Genomic DNA, 17,161 nt, shown 5'->3' on the forward strand with positions numbered 1-17,161 from the left:
GATCCTTTGCTCACCCTGTAATCCAGCCCTGTAAAATCCATCACTTTGTTACTTGACTACTATGTGAACTCTTGTTTACTTTTATATGTAGGTTTCCCTTCTTGGGTTAAACGCAAACTTCAATCTGAAGTTCTGTTTTATCTTAATTTATAAATGATGAAGAGAGGGAATATGAAAAGTGGAGATTAGTGAAATTATATTTAATTTTCTGGTTCAAGGGGTATGTCTAAACAATCTTGACTGTTTGGAAGTAAATATGTAAGTAATGGTTACAGCTGCTATAAATCAGGTTCCTGAAGGATCAAGAGTAGAAAAAGAACAAGTATAAAGTTTATGTGTGTGTGTGTGCGTGTGTGCAGGTATAATAAACCCAGTTTCTATTTGTATAAGTTGAAGAATTCAAGTAGAAATTTTATTCTTTATTGTCAAGAATATATTCATGGGTTGAGAAATGAGGAGAGTTTGCCACCTGGTGGTTTGCAAAGGCATTTACTATTATTAAAGTTGTATTTCTATTTAAAATTAGATTTTTAAGAAAAAATGTTTGGAAATATTTTTATTACAGAAACTCTCTTCATAAGGTCATTCTATTAAAATTTTGATTTTAATTAGATTCTAAGTGTAAGAGACCCCAAATCATCTTCTCGTATAGAATCATTGGGGTTTAGATGATTTTTTTATTTTTCCAAGTTCAGGTCTCCATGAAAAAGCATAGCTTGGTGAGGAAATTTCATGTCTGTCTCCAGACTTCACTGTTGATATGTACATCCCACTAATATTACATTTTGCAAATAGCAAGAACAAAATTTAGTTTTACTTTTGGATGTGGATATTTTCATCTAAAAAATAAAGTCCAAAAGCTCTTACAATCCTGACCTTTATGTTAGCATATCTATTGCCTGTAGATTTAATGTCTTAGAAAATAGTAGGTCCTTTATTTAAGGTTAATGATTTGTCCTGGATTTCGCCATGGATTTTCTAAATACCTTGATAATTATTTCCATACAATGTTATTTGATAGTTCTTTCCAAATTGGCTTCTGTGTTCATTTTTTTTTTCTTTTTTAAGGTAATCTTATTTATTTCTCACGATTTAATTAGTCTTACATTGCATCTTGATTTTATTAAAAATAATCATTTTCTGAATGATTAGCACAGAATTTACCAACCACCTGACACATAGATGTATAAAATGGATTTTTACAGCTTGTCATCTGTAATTTCATAGATCCGAGATCAGCCTGTTGTTGGGCAGCTGATTCCAGACTGCTACGTAGAACTTGAGAAAATCATTTTATCAGAGCGTAAAAATGTGCCAATTGAATTTCCTGTAATTGACCGGAAACGATTATTACAACTTGTGAGAGAACATCAGCTGCAGTTAGATGAAAATGAGCTTCCTCATGCAGTTCACTTTCTAAATGAATCAGGTTTGTTTATTACATATTTTTTCAAAGCTCTGCAGTAGAGTTGGTGAAAATGTATCTGAACCTTGTATAGAATTTACATTTAAAAGAATATTGACAAAATTCTTTAATAGGTAGCTGATGTTTTTTTCTTTTTGAAAGATCATCATGTGTACTGATGTGGAATCATATATTATGTCATAAGAGAAAAATTTAGAAATTATCTAAGGACAGTAGTGGAAAAAGTCTCTCAGCCAGAGTTAAAACACGTGGATTCTAGAGCTTGACTGTAGTATTCAGGAACTGTGAGACTCTAAGTTCAAGCTATATCCTTCATAGTATCAAGTGAATTTAGTGTATGTGGAAGTTATTTTTACACTTGCAGGAGAATTATTATTGTGATGGTTTAACTTGGCACTTGGAGAATCAATGGTTGACTGAGATGAAAGCTAGGATGCACTGGTTCTGGTCTCAGCTCTGACCCCAACAATGCTGAAGTTTCCTAATCTGTAAAATGAGGAGGCTGGGCTAGATTCTCTGTGAAGCCCCTTGATATTTTCATATTCCAAATTCCATGTTTCACTTTTGATTTTTCCTACAGGGGTCCTTCTTCATTTTCAAGACCCAGCATTGCAGTTAAGCGACTTATATTTTGTAGAACCCAAGTGGCTTTGTAAAGTCATGGCACAGGTTGGTATATTATACTTCTGAGGCATGGGGGTAACACCTAGAGTACTGAGGTTTATAGGGTTTGTGTTTAGTTAAGGTAGAAACTCCAAATACTTTGGCCACCTGATGTGAAGAACTAACTCATTGGTAAAGACCCTGATGCTGGGAAAGATTGAAGGCAGGAAGAGAAGGGGACAACAGAGGATGAGATGGTTGGATGGCATCACTAATTCAATGGGCATGAGTTTGAGTAAACTCTGGGAGTTGCTGATGGACAGGGAGCCCTGGTATGCTGCAGTTCATGGGGTTGCAAAGAGTTGGACACAACTGAGTGAACTGACTGAAGGTAGAAAGTACTGTGAACATAGAAAATGGTAGAACAATTTTTGTAGAAGATTGCATAAATAAGAACTTTGTGGAAGAGGAGAAGATATCTTAGAATTTAATGTCTTTGTTTTCAATTCATAGACAGGTGTTTGTGTCACTCTGTTCCATAGTACCTTTCTAGATCCAAGAAGTTTTTCTTTATGCAGTCTTCTCACAAATTGTTCTACCATTTTCTATATTCACAGTTTTTTGGCTTGTTTATTGATATAATTAGTTGAATGAAAGCTTTGTGAAAATCTGTGGAGTAAATAAGTATAAGAAAATTGGGTTGATGAGCTTGTGAAACCTCTGTCTATAACATGTCGGGAAATTTTGACTCTTCAGTGGAATATAAAACTCTGGGCTTCTCTGGTAGCTCAGATGGTAAAGAATCTGCCTGCAATGCAGGAGACTCAGGTTTGATCCCTGGGTGAGGAAGATCGGCCTGGAGAAGGGAATGGCTGCCCACTCCAGTATTCTTGCCTGGAGAATTCCATGGACAGAGGAGCCTGGCAGACATAATTGGATTGATAAGGCTGTGAAACCTCTGTGTAGACAATAAGGAAGGAAATTGTGACTTTTCAATATAATATAAAACTCTAAATGCTTAGCATTTTGAAAAGTGGTAGTTATGGCTGTCTATATTTCATATGGAAAATTTCTTCTATCAATAATAATCAGTTACCAATGAGTTTATATTAATTAGCTACCATAATCCTCTCTGTAGATTTGCCACAGAAAACCACTCAAACAACACACTAGCTCAGGGTTCCTCAATGTCAGCCCTATGGACATTTGGGGGCAGGTAATTCTTTGTTGTACATTGTAGGAGGATAGCAGCACCTTTGGCCTCTACCCTCTAGACGCCAGTATGGCGTCTACATCTTTGGCCTCTACCCTCTAGTACTTTCCCAGTATGAGAAGCAAAAATGTACCCAGAAATTTCCAAATATTTTAGGAAGTACAAAATCACCTTGGGAGGACGACTGTGTCTGGATGAATCATGAATTGAAATGAGCTTAGGGAGGGAGTCTTCAGCATGTGTACTCACTGGAAGCTATTTTTCTTATAAGTGTAATTTATAGTTACTAAAATATATCTTTTTACATTAGAAATCTCTTTTCTAATTAACCATAATGTTAATTAAATCCCTTCAGATAATCTGAATGATAGTTCCTAAATTTCTTTTTTTTTTAATTATTTATTTTTTTTTTTGGAGGCTGATTACTTTACAATATTATATTGGTTTTGTCATACATTGACATGAATCTGCCGTGAGTGTACATATGTTCCCCATCCTGAACCCCCACTCCCACCACCCTCCCCATCCCATCCCTCTGGGTCATCCCAGTGCACCAGCCCCAAGCACCTTGTATCATTCATCGAACCTGGGCTGGCAGTCTGTTTCACATATGATAATATACATGTTTCAATGCCATTCTCCCAAACCATCACACCCTCGCCCCTCCCACAGAGTCCAAAAGACTGTTCTATACATCTATGTCTCTTTTGCCATCTCGCATACGTGGTTATCATTACCGTCTTTCTAAATTCCATATATATGTGTTAGTACACTGTATTGGTGTTTTTCTTTCTGGCTTACTTCACTCTGTATAATAGGCTCCAGTTTCATCCACCTCATTAGAACTGATTCAAATGTATTCTTTTAATGGCTGAGTAACATTCCATTGTATATATGTACCATAGCTTTCTTATCCATTCATCTGCTGATGAACATCTAGGTTGCTTCCATGTCCTGGCTATTATAAACAGTGCTGTGATGAACATTGGGGTACACGTGTCTCTTTCGATTCTGGTTTCCTCAGGTGTGTATGTCCAGCAGTGGGATTGCTGGGTCATATGGCAGTTCTATTTCCAGTTTTTTAAGGAATCTCCACACTGTTCTCCATAGTGGCTGTACTAGTTTGCATTCCCACCAACAGTGTAAGAGGGTTCCCTTTTCTCCACACCCTCTCCAGCATTTATTGCTTGTAGACTTTTGGATCGCAGCCATTCTGACTGGCGTGAAATGGTTCCTCATAGTGGTTTTGATTTGCATTTCTCTGATAATGAGTGATGTTGAGCATCTTTTCATGTGTTTGTTAGCCATCTGTATGTCTTCTTTGGAGAAATGTCTGTTTAGTTCTTTGTCCCATTTTTTGATTGGGTTGTTTATTTTTCTGAAATTGAGCTGCAGGAGTTGCTTGTATATTTTTGAGATTAATTCTTTGTCAGTTGCTTCATCTGCTATTATTATTCATCTGCTATTTCTCCCATTCTGAAGGCTGTCTTTTCACCTTGCTTACAGTTTCCTTTGTTGTGCAAAAGCTTTTAATTTTAATTAGGTCCCATTTGTTTATTTTTGCTTTTATTTCCATTACTCTGGGAGGTGGGTCATAGAGGATCCTGCTGTGATTTATGTCGGAGAGTGTTTTGCCTATGTTTTCCTCTAGTAGTTTTATAGTTTCTGGCTTTACGTTTAGATCTTTAATCCATTTTGAGTTTGTTTTTGTATATGATGTTAGAAAGTGTTCCAGTTTCATTTTTTTACAAGTCGTTGACCAGTTTTCCCAGCACCACTTGTTAAAGAGATTGTCTTTTCTCCATTGTATATTCTTGCCTCCTTTGTCGAAGATAAGGTGTCCATGGGTGTGTGGATTTATCTCTGGGCTTCCTATTTTGTTCCATTGATCTGTATTTCTGTTTTTGTGCCAGTACCATACTGTCTTGATGACTGTGGCTTTGTAGTAGAGCCTGTAGTAGAGGTTTTTTGTATTTCCATACAAATTGTGAAATTATTTGTTCTGGTCCAGTGTTCTTGCCTGGAGAATCCCAGGGATGGGAGAGCCTGGTGGGCTGCCGTCTGTGGGGTCACACAGAGTCGGACACGACTGAAGCGACTTAGCAGCAGCAGCAGCAGTTCTATGAAAAATACCGCTGGTAGCTTGATTGGGATTGCATTGAATCTAGAGATTGCTTTGGGTAATATACTCATCTTCACTATATTGATTCTTCCAATTCATGACCATGGTATATTTCTCTATCTATTAGTGTCCTCTTTGATTTCTTTCACCAGTGTTTTATAGTTTTCTATGCATAGGTCTTTTGTTTCTTTAGGTAGATATATCCCTTAGTATTTTATTCTTTTTGTTGCAATGGTGAATGGAATTGTTTCCATAATTTCTCTTTTTGTTTTCTCATTTTTAGTGTATAGGAATGCAAGGGATTTCTGTGTGTTGATTTTATATCGTGCAACTTTACTATATTCATTAATTAGCTCTAGTAATTTTCTGGTGGAGTCTTTAGGGTTTCTATGTATAGGATCATGTCATCTGCAAACAGTGAGAATTTTACTTCTTTTCCAATCAGGATTCCTTTTATTTCTTTTTCTGCTCTGATTGCTGTGGCGAAAACTTCCAAAACTATATTGAATAGTAGTGGTGAGAGTGGGCAGCCTTGACTTGTTCCTGACATTAGGGGAAATGCTTTCAATTTTTCAATTGAGGATAATTTTGCTGTGGGTTTGTCATATATAGCTTTTATTATGTTGAGAATTCAGCTGTGAAGCTGTCTGGTCTTGGGCTTTTGTTTGCTGGAAGATTTCTGATTACAGTTTCCATTTCCGTCCTTGTGATGGGTCTGTTAAGATTTTCCATTTCTTCCTGGTTCAGTTTTGGAAAGTTGTACCTTTCTAATAAGAGTTTGTCCATTTCTTCCAAGTTGTCCATTTTATTGGCATATAGTTGCTGATAGCAGTCTTTTATGATCCTTTGTATTTCTGTGTTGTCTGTTGTGATCTCTCCATTTTAATTTCTAATTTTTTTGATTTGATTTTTCTCTCTTTGTTTCTTGATGAGTCTGGCTAATGGTTTGTCAATTTTATTTAACTTCTCAAAGTACCAGCTTTTGGCTTTGTTGATTTTTGCTATGGTCTCTTGTTTCTTTTGCATTTATTTCTGCCCTAATTTTTAAGATTTTTTTCCTTCTACTAACCCTGGGGTTCTTCATTTCTTCCTTTTCTAGTTGCTTTAGGTGTAGAGTTAGGCTATTTATTTGACTTTTTGTTTTTGTTTTTGGAGGTAAGTCTGTATTGCTGTGAACCTTCCCCTTAGCACTGCTTTTACAGTGTCCCATAGGTTTTGGGTTGTTGTGTTTTCATTTTCATTCGTTTCTATGCATATTTTGATTTCTTTTTTGATTTCTTCTGTGATTTGTTTTTCAGCAGCATGTTGTTCAACCTCCATATGTTTGAATTTTTAGTAGTTTTCCTCATGTAATTGACATCTAATCTTACTGCATTGTGGTCAGAAAAGATGCTTGGAATGATTTCAGTTTTTTTGAATTTACCAAGGCTAGATTTATGGCCCTATCATGGAGAAGGTTCCATGTGCACTTGAGAAAAAGGTGAAATTCATTGTTTTGGGGTGAAATGTCCTATAGATATCAATTAAGTCTAACTCGTCTCTTGTATCATTTAAAGTTTGTGTTTCCTTGTTAATTTTCTGTTTAGTTGATCTATTGATAGGTGTGAGTGGAGTATTAAAGTCTCTCACTATTATTGTGGTATTATTAATTTCCCCTTTCATACTTGTTAGCATTTGTCTTACATATTGCCATGCTTCTATGTTGGGTGCATATATATTTATGTAAATCTTCTTTATTGATCCTTTGATCATTATGTAGTGTCCTTCTTTATCTCTTTTCACAGCCTTTGTTTTAAAGTCTTTTTATCTGATATGAGTATTTCTACTACTGCCTTCTTTTTGGTCTCTATTTGCGTGGAATATTTTTTTCCACTTCACTTTCAGTCTGTATGTGTCTCTTGTTTTGAGGTGGGTCTCTTGTAGGCAACATATATAGGGGTCTTGTTTTTGTATCCATACAGCCAGGCTTTGTCTTTTGGTTGGGGCATTCAACCCATTTACATTTAAGGTAATTATTGATAAGTATGATCCCATTGCCATTTACTTTATTGTTTTGGGTTCAAGTTTATATACCCTTTCTGTGTTTCCTGTCAAGAGAAGATCCTTTAGCATTTGTTGGAGAGCTGGTTTGATGGTGCTGAATTCTCTCAGCTTTTGCTTGTCTGTAAAGCTTTTGATTTCTCCTTCATATTTGAATGAGATCCTTGCTGGGTACAGTAATCTGGGCTGTAGGTTCTTTTCTTTCATCACTTTAAGTATGTCCTGCCATTCCCTCCTGGCCTGAAGAGTTTCTATTGAAAGATCAGCTGTTATCCTTATGCAAATCCCCTTGTATGTTATTTGTTGTTTTTCCCTTGCTGCTTTTAATGTTTGTTCTTTGTGTTTGATCTTTGTTAATTTGATTAATATGGGTCTTGGGGTGTTTCACCTTGGGTTTATCCTGTTTGGGACTCTCTGGGTTTCTTGGACTCGGGTGACTATTTCCTTTCCCATTTTAGGGAAGTTTTCAACTATTATCTCCTCAAGTATTTTCTCATGGCCTTTCTTTTTGTCTTCTTCTTCTGGGACTCCTATGATTCGAATGTTGTGTCATTTGACATTGTCCCAGAGGTCTCTGAGGTTGTTCTTGTTTCTTTTAATTCTTTTTTCTTTTTTCCTCTCTGTTTCATTTATTTCTACTATTCTGTCTTCTACCTCACTAATCCTATCTTCTGCCTCTATTATTCTACTGTTGGTTCCCTCCAGAGTGTTTTTTATCTCATCTATTGCATTATTCATTATATATTGACTCTTTTTTATTTCTTCTAGGTCCTTGTTAAACATTTCTTGCATCTTCTCTATCCTTGTCTCCAAGCTATTTATCTGTAACTCCATTTTGTTTTCAAGATTTTGGATCATTTTCACTATCATTATTTGGAATTTTTTATCAGGTAGATTCCCTATGTCTTCCTCTTTTGTTTGGTTTGGTGGGCATTTATCCTGTTCCTTTACCTGCTGGGTATTTCTCTGCCTTTTCATCTTATTTATATTGCTGTGTTTGGGATGGCCTTTCCGTATTCTGGCAGTTTGTGGTTCCTCTTTATTGCGGAGGCTCCTAGCTGTGGGTGGGGTTGGACCTGTGGCTTGTCAAAGTTTCCTGGTTAGGGAAGCTTGTATCTGTGTTCTTGTGGGTGGAGCTGGATTTCTTCTCTCTGGAGTGCACTGTAGTGTCAAGTAATGAGTTTTGAGATGTCAGTGGGTTTTGTGTGACTTTGGGCAGCCTGTATATTGAAGCTCAGGGCTATGTTCCTGTGTTTTTGGAGAATTTGCATGGTATGTCTTGCTCTGGAACTTGTTGGCCCTTGAGTGGTGCTTGGTTTCAGTGTAAGTATGGAGGCGTTTGATGAGCTTCTATCGATTAATGTTCCCTGGAGTCAAGAGTTCTCTGGTGTTCTCAGGATTTTGACTTAAGCCTCCTGCCTATGGTTTTCAGTCTTAAACTTACAGTAGCCCCAAGACTTCTCCATCTATACAGCACTGATGATAAAACATCTAGGTTAATGATGAAAAGTTTCTCCACAGTGAGGGACACCTGGAGAGGTACACAGAGTTACATGGGAAAGAGAAGAGGGAGGAGGGAGATAGAGGTGAGAAAAAGGAGGAGAATGAGGAGGAATCAAAAGGGGTGAGAGCAAGCTAGCCAGTAATCATTTGCCTGTGTGCTCTCCACAGTCTGGATCCCTCAGAGATGTTCACAGAGTTACACAGAGAAGAGAAGAGGGAGGAAGGAGACAGAGGTGGCCAGGAGGATAAAGGTGGGAATCAAAAGGAGAGAGACAGATCCAGCCAGTAATCAGTTCCCTAGGTGTTCTCCACAACCCGGAACACACAAAGAGATTCACAGAGTTGGGTAGAGAAGAGAAGAGAAGGGGGAGGTAGGAGATAGAGGCGACCTGGTGGAGAAAAAGTAGAGTCCACAGAGGGAGAGAGCAGTCAAGCCAGTATTCTTGCTCTCAAGTAAAAATGGGTACTGAAGATTGGGTTCTTAAAGGTACAAAATTGATAACAAATACCAAAAAGCAAAGATTAAAAATCTAGAGTAGAGGTTAGAGTCTCAAAAATACAATATTAAAGGAAAAAACAAAGTCACAAAAATTATAAAATATATATATATATATGAAGTTTGCTTTAAAAATTGGGTCTTTTTTTTTTTTTTTCAAAGTAGTAGTAGGTTATAAAAATGAAAATTAAAGGAGTAATAAAGGACTTAAAATAAAAAAAAATTTAAATTAAACAAATGATAATAGTAAAAATATATCTAGGACTTTCTCTGGTGTTGTTGTGGACAGTGTGGGGTCAGTTCATTTTCAGATAGTTCCTTGATCCGGCTTACACTTCTCAAGATCTATAGGCCCCTTCCTATGTAGTCGGTGCTAACTGCAGGGTTTTAATCTATTGCACCTGTCACTTCCAAAGCAGTTCCCTCTGTTTATTTTAGCTTCTTCTGTTTGCTGGCCTCTTCAGTGTCTAATTTCCACCCTGACACAAGGGGGCAGTGGTGGACACTCTTTTAGGCTCACTTGTTCAGTCGTGCTATGGGGGGGGAGGAACACTGCAGACAAATATCACTGGCGTCTGTGGGGAGTGCTCCCAGTGTCTCGGCCACACTGGGTTTGCCCCGGCTCACAGTGTGTGTGCTTTCCCAGTCTGCACTGCTCAGGCTCTAGGTTGCTCTGCCGGGAAATGTCTGAGGCAGGCCCTGGGTTGAGTGCACTTCCCAGGTCTAAGCCACTCAGGTTCAGGTTCTCCGGTACTCCACAAAGGCGCAGACTTGAGTGGGCCTGCGTTTTGTGCCCTTCCCTGGTCTGAGCAGCTCAGGTGACCAGGGGCTTGGCGAGTGCAGTTGCTGTCTTATCACCTTCCCTTTTCCTGCTGCTTGGTTTTCTGGGTGTAACCTGGTGTGCCTTCTCAGGTGTGCTTTGTGTCTCTTCTGGGGAGCTGATCTCTGGCTGCGACCCTCCTGGTGGACGTCGACCATCCAGAATTCCAAGGAGTCTTGGTTAGCAACGAAGCCTGCTTGCAGTTTGGTAGATGATACCTCTCTGGGGCCGCGATTGCCCCCTTCCGGCTCTGGCTGCCCTCGCCTGCCTGTCTCCAGAGGGGGATGGGCCGGTCTGCAGCCAGCTAGCTCTGCTCAGTCCTTTGTTCTGTGACTGGGCCTGACGGTGTCTTAGGTTAGGGCTTTTCGTGGGATAGCTATCCCAGGGTCTGGGTTGCTATCTCTAGTTAGTTCCCTCAGATTGCCCTCAGGGTATTCAGGCCCGGTCCTTACCCTAAGCAGCCCATGCCTCCCTGTCCAGTCCCGGCTTGCTAGCTTGCTAGTGGCTGATGCAAGTGTCTGCACTGCTTCTCCGCTGGGCATTTAGGCATGTAATCTGTGGGCTTTAATTATTTATTTGTTTTTCCTCCCGGTTATGTTGCTCTCTGAAATTCCAAGGCTCTCCACAGATTCGCCAGTGAGAGTGTTTCCTGGTGTTTGGAAACTTCTCTCTTTTTAAAGACTCCCTTCCTGGGTTGGATCTCTTTTTATGTTTTGTCTCTCTTTTTATGTTTTATATTTTTTCCTACCTCCTTTTGGAGACAATGGTCTGCCTTTCTGGGTGTCTGATGTCCTCTGCCAGCATTCAGAAGTTGTTTTGTGGAATTTGCTCAGCATTCAAATGTTCTTTCAATGAATTTGTGGGGGAGAAAGTGGTCTCCCCGTCCTATTACTCTGCTATCTTAGGACCGCCCCCCTAAATTTCATCTAAGGAAAAAAGTTATTTTAAAGAGGGAACTCATTTACTGCTAAACCCTATACCATGGAACCTGAGAACATATTGAAACATTACAGTTGGCAATTAATTGTAATTGGACAGTTGCTAATATTCTGGTAGATATTTTAAAATTAGATTTTCACCCTAATGCAATAAGCCATGGAAAGTGTGATATTACTCATCTACTCAATGAGAATGAAGCCAGAAAATACAGTGGTCAAACGTAAACTCTAGAGTCATTACAACCTGTGTTCAAATTTCTCCTAAATACTTATCAACTTTGACATTGCTTAATGTTTTCAGCCTTTGTTTCTTCCCTTGTAAAATAACAATAATAACAATATTATCTCCTACATTGCTTTTGTAGTTTGGTAAAAATGAGCAATAAATTTTAGTGAAATTTTATATTTAACCCATTTGGTAATTAAATACTTATGTCAGAAAAAAAAATCATCAAAACTATGAAGATGTATTCATGTATTTTTGAAAAAATGTGCCAGGAATGGAATAAATAAAAAGAAATATACTGTAGGTATATGCATTCTGTGTAGGAAAGGGGGTTTTACTTATACCCTGAAGAGTTGTTACCCTAGGTGGCACATTCTATCAGAAAATAACTAAACTCCGTACAGTCAAGAAAAGGCTAAAGTTGCACCAAAAAGTGCATGTGTTTCCTTATGAATTGGGAATATTTAAAGTTGCACACATGTGGATATTAGGGTGGATACATCATATTCAATAGAATAATGAATTGGTTTGCATCAAAATCACTATCTTTTAACAAAATCAAATTTCCACCATGACTAAATAAAATCCCTGCAGATGCTATGGAGTAATTAAGAGGAAACTCCATGAAAGTTCTTCTCATTACTTATACTATTAGTTATACTATAAGCATGTTAATTTAATTGAAAATTGTTAGGAATTTGAACAGCTCAAGTTATTTTGAAAGATGGATCTAAAGGGTCAGTAAAGTGATTTAAATTTCTTATTAATGTAAATCATTTTATTTATGCTGATATATTGAAATATGTTATTTTACTAAGGTTTAAAGAGAATGACGGCTATAAGTAATCAAGTGAAAACAAGAATGACTTGCCTGACACTAAATCAGTAAAAATAAATAGAGGTATTCACCTCCATGAATCCTCAAGGCAAGGGCAGAAATAATGTATGGTGCAAAAGCTCTAATGAGCCCATCCACCCTCTCTGTGCCCTGAGCTTTTAGGTCACTAAACTTATTAAAGAAGTTTCCATCAGCACACAAATAAGTTTGCAAAACTCAACTAACTATATGATAAAAGAAATATGAAAGGGACTCACTGGATCAATTGTGTTGACTATTATAAAGCTTGCATGGTGATTTAGTCTTGATAAAATGTATGAGGAATTTGGAAGAGTCTCTTTCCTTGCATATGAGCCTAAGTTAGCCTTAGAAATAGCCAAGCTGAAGGAATAATAGGAGGTATTTTAAAGATGATAAATTTATGAAAAGGTTTAAGTTTTTTTATTGGTATGTAACAGAATACCCACAAACCTAGAGTACAAAAGTAAATTTGGAGAAAAACGTCAACAGTTCATTGGGGAAAAACATCAACAGTTTATTGTTTCTCACTATTCTATGGGTTTACTGGTTTCAGCCAAGTGGGTCTGCTCCACATGGCATTGACAGGGGTCATTCACTTGACTTCCTCGTTAAGATGGGCTGGAGATTCCAGGAAGGCTATATTCACACTTTTGGTTTGTTGGTTCTCCTCCATGTGACCTCTTGTACATATGTAGACCTCTTATAGGCCAGGCACAGAACTGGTAAAATGTTAGCTCTGCCATGTTCTGGTAACCAGAGCAACCACAGGTCTTGTTCAGATTTAAGGGAAAATGTATGGATTTTATATCTTGAAGGATTAAGCAACCTACATACTTATGGAGAGAAAAAGATTAATTTGTCCATCTTTGGAAACTATCTGCTACAAGTAGTGATTATTGTTCAGTTGCTAAGTTGTGTCAGACTCCTTTGTGATCACATGGACAGAAGCATACCAGGCTTCTCTGTCCTCCACTATCTCCCAGAGTTTGCTCAAATTCATATCCATTGAGTTGGTGATGCTATTTAACCATCTCATCCTCTGCCACCCACTTCTCCTTTTGCCTTCAATCTTTCCCAGCACCAGGATCTTTTCCAAATACTGGTAGTGCACTATAGATCTAAAAAATCAAGCACAAACTTCTATTTTAAAATCAGTTTGTCTTAAGTAAAATAGAGTAAATATGTAATAGTGGCTAACATATGAGAGGTTACTTATATGCTTTTCAAAGATTATCTCATTTAATTCTTGGAACAACTCTTTTAAACAGTACTATTTGAGTGCCCATCTTGAAGATGAAGAACTTGATAGAGAGGTTAAATAATTTATCAAATTGCATACTGATAAATCACTTTTCACTTTCATGCATTGGAGAAGAAAATGGCAACCCACTCCAGTGTTCTTGCCTGGAGAATCCCAGGGACGGGGGAGCCTGGTGGGCTGCCATCTATGGGGTCACACAGAATCGGACACGATTGAAGCGACTCAGCAGCAGCAGCAGCAAATGTAATATTATTCATATTCAGGGAGAATTAGAGTTGGGATTTTAAACTAAGTGGTTTGACTCTAGTGCCTGAAAGCCTAATGCTATGATAAAATGCTCAAACTTTATTTTCCCAAAATTCACACATTCAACAATATTTATTATGAACCTAATGATGTTCCAGATATTGTTCTAGTACTGGGGCTATATAGCAGTAGGGAAAATAAGGTTTCTACGTTCACGGAGTTGATGTTCAAATGGGAGGAAACAACCAAAGCAAGAATACTTAATGTGTTTTGTGGTACAGATTGCTACAAAGAAAGCTTCAAGTGTGGTTGGGGATGGAGAGTGAGTTGTCAGACAAGGTCTTAGTGACTTTGTAGTTGTTCAGTCATTCAGTCATGCCCAACTCTTTCTGACCCCATGGACTGTGGTACATCAGGCTTCCCTCTCTTTCACCATCTTCTGGAGCTTGCTCAAACTCATGTCCTTTGAGTCAGTGATACCACCAACCATTTTGTCCTCTGTTGTCCCCTTGTCCTTCCGCCTTCAATCTTTCCCAGCATCAGGGTCTTTTCTAAGGAGTTGTCTCTTTGTATCAGGTGGCCAAACTGTTTGAGCTTCACTTCAGCATCAGTCCTTCCAACGAACATTCAGGATTGATTTCCTTTAGGATTGACTGGTTTGATCTCTTTGCAGTCCAAGGGACTCTCAAGAGTCTTCTCCAATACCACAGTTCAAAAGCATCAGTTCTTCGGCACTCAGCTTTCTTAAATAGTCCAACTCTCACATCCATACATGACTACTGGAAAAACCATAGCTTTGACTAGACGTCTAGAACCTCTGTTGGCAAAGTGATGTCTGCTTTTTAATATGCTATCTAGGTTTATCATAGCTTTCTTCAAAGGAGCAACTCTCTTAATTTTATGGCTGCAGTCACCATCTGCAGTGATTTTGGAGCCCAAGAATATAAAGTCTGTCACTGTTTCCATTGTTTCCCCATCTATTTCCCATGATGTAATGGGAATGGGTGACATGATCTTAGTTTTTTGAATGTTGAGTTTTAAGCCACCTTTTTCACTCTCTTCTTTCAACCTCATCAAGAGGCTCTTATTCTTCTTCACTTTCTGCCATAATGGTGCTGTCATCTGCATATCTGAGGATATGAATATTTCTCCCCGCAATCTTGATTCCAGCTTGTGCTTTATCCAGCCTGGCATTTTGCATGATGTACTCTGCATATAAGTTAAATAAGCAGGGTGACAATATACAGCCTTGATGTACTCCTTTCCCAATTTGGAACCAGTGGGTTGTTCCATGTTTGGTTCTAACTGTTGCTTCTTACCTGCATACAGGTTTCTCAGGAGGCAGGTAAGGTGGTCCAGTATTCCCATCTCTTGAAGAATTTTTCACAGTTTGTTGTGATCCACACAGTCTTGTCCTTTGTCTAAAAGACTTTAGCATAGTCAATAAAACAAAAGTAGATGTTCTTCTGGAATTTTCTAGCATTTTGTATGATCCAAGGGATGTTGGCCGTTTGATCTCTGGTTCCTCTACCTTTTCTAAATTCAGCTGGAACATCTGGAAGATCTTGGTATACATGCTGTTGAAGCCTAGCTTGAACAATTTTGAGCATTACTTTGCTCATATGTGAAGTGAGTGTAATTGTGTGGTAGGTAGAACATTCTTTGGCATTGCCTTTCTTTGGGATTGCAATGAAAACAACTTTTCTAGTCCTGTGGCTACTGCTGATTTTTCCACATTGGCTGGGATACTGAGTGCAGCACTTTCACAGCATCATCTTTTAGGATTTGAAATAGCTCAGCTGGAATTCTATCACCTCCACTAGTTTTATTCATGGTGGTCCTTCCTAAGGCCCACTTGACTTTGCACTCCAGGATGTCTGGCTCTAGGTGAGTGATCACACCATTGTGGTTATCTGGGTCATTAAGATCTTTTTGTTTAGTTCTTCTGTGTATTCTTTCGACCTTTTCTTAACTTCTGCTTCTGTTTGGTCCATACCATTTCTGTCCTTTATTGTGCCCATCTTTGTATGAAATGTTCCCTTGGTATCTCTATTTTTCTTGAAGAGATCTAGTCTTTCCCGTTCTATTGTTTTCTTCTATTCCTTTGCATTGATCACTTAGGAAGGCTTTCTTATCTCTCCTTGCTATCTTTTGGAACTCTGCATTCAAATAGGTATATCTTTCTTTTTCTCCTTTGCCTTTTGCTTCTCTTCTTTTCTCAGCTATTTGTAATTCCTCCACAGATAGCCATTTTGCCTTTTTGCATTGCTTTTTCTTGGGGATGGTTTTCATCACTGCCTTCTACAATGTTACAAACCTCAGTTCATAGTTCTTCAGGCACTCTGTCTGTCAGATCTAATCCCTTGAATCTTCCTGTCACTTACACTGTATAATCATAAGGGATTTGATTTAGGTCATACCTGAATGGCCTAGTGGTTTCTCCTACTTTCTTCTATTTAAGTCTGAATTTTGCCATTAGGAGTTCATGATCTGAGCTACAGTTAGCTCGAGGTCTTGTTTTTGCTGACTGTATGGCACTTCTCCATCTTCAGCTGCAAAGAATATAATCAATATATATGATTTTTATATATTATAATATATAATATTTTTATATAAATTATATTATATATATTATATTATATATATATATAATATAACATTTTTATATATTATATTATAATATATTATAATCAATATAATGATTTTAGTATTGACCATCTGGTGTTGTCCATGTGTAGAGTCATCTCTTGTATTGTTGGAAGAGAGTGTTTGCTCTGATCAGTGAGTTCTCTTGGCAAAACTCTTGTTAGCCTTTGCCCTGCTTCATTTTGTACTCCAAGGCCAATTTTGCCTGTTACTCCAGCTGTTTCTTGACTTCCTACTTTTGCATTCCAGTCCCCTATAATGAAAAGGACATCTTCTTTTGGTGTTAGTTCTAGAAGGTCTTGAATGTCTTCACAGAACCATTCAATTTCAGCTTCTTTTGCATTAGTGGTTGGGGCATAGACTTGGATTACTGTGATATTGAATGATTTGCCTTGGAAACAAAACAAAGATCATTCTGTTGTTTTTGAGATTGTACCAAAGTACTGCATTTTGGACTCTTTTGTTACTATGAGGGTTACTCCATTTCTTCTAAAGGATTCTTGCCACAGTAGTAGATATAATGGTCATCTGAATTAAATTCGCCCATTCCAGTCCATTTCACTTCACTGATTCTAAGATGTTGATGTTCACTCTTGCCATCTCTTTTTTGACCACTTCCAATTTACATTGATTCATGGACCTAACATTCCAGGTTCCTGTGCAATATTGTTCTTTATAGCATCGGGCTTTACTTTTACCACCAGACTCATTCATAATGGGGCTTTGTTTCTGATTTGGCTCAGACTCTTCATTCCTTCTGGA

At 38.0% G+C, this 17,161-nt stretch overlaps 1 protein-coding gene across 3 annotated transcripts in view; it reads left to right on the plus strand.

Moving 5' to 3' along the window:
* Window positions 1–17,161, plus strand: part of LRRK2 (leucine rich repeat kinase 2) — a 210,429-nt gene that overhangs the window by 116,401 nt on the left and 76,867 nt on the right. For all 3 annotated transcript variants that reach the window (XM_070370619.1, XM_070370618.1, XM_070370620.1), the window contains 2 exons: window positions 1,228–1,429; window positions 2,007–2,095. In XM_070370619.1, the coding sequence (XP_070226720.1) occupies window positions 1,228–1,429; window positions 2,007–2,095 (291 nt within the window). The remainder of the gene's footprint in view (window positions 1–1,227; window positions 1,430–2,006; window positions 2,096–17,161) is intronic.

This window comes from Bos mutus, chromosome 5 (genome assembly GCF_027580195.1).
Source record: "Bos mutus isolate GX-2022 chromosome 5, NWIPB_WYAK_1.1, whole genome shotgun sequence".
Taxonomy (NCBI): domain Eukaryota; kingdom Metazoa; phylum Chordata; class Mammalia; order Artiodactyla; family Bovidae; genus Bos; species Bos mutus.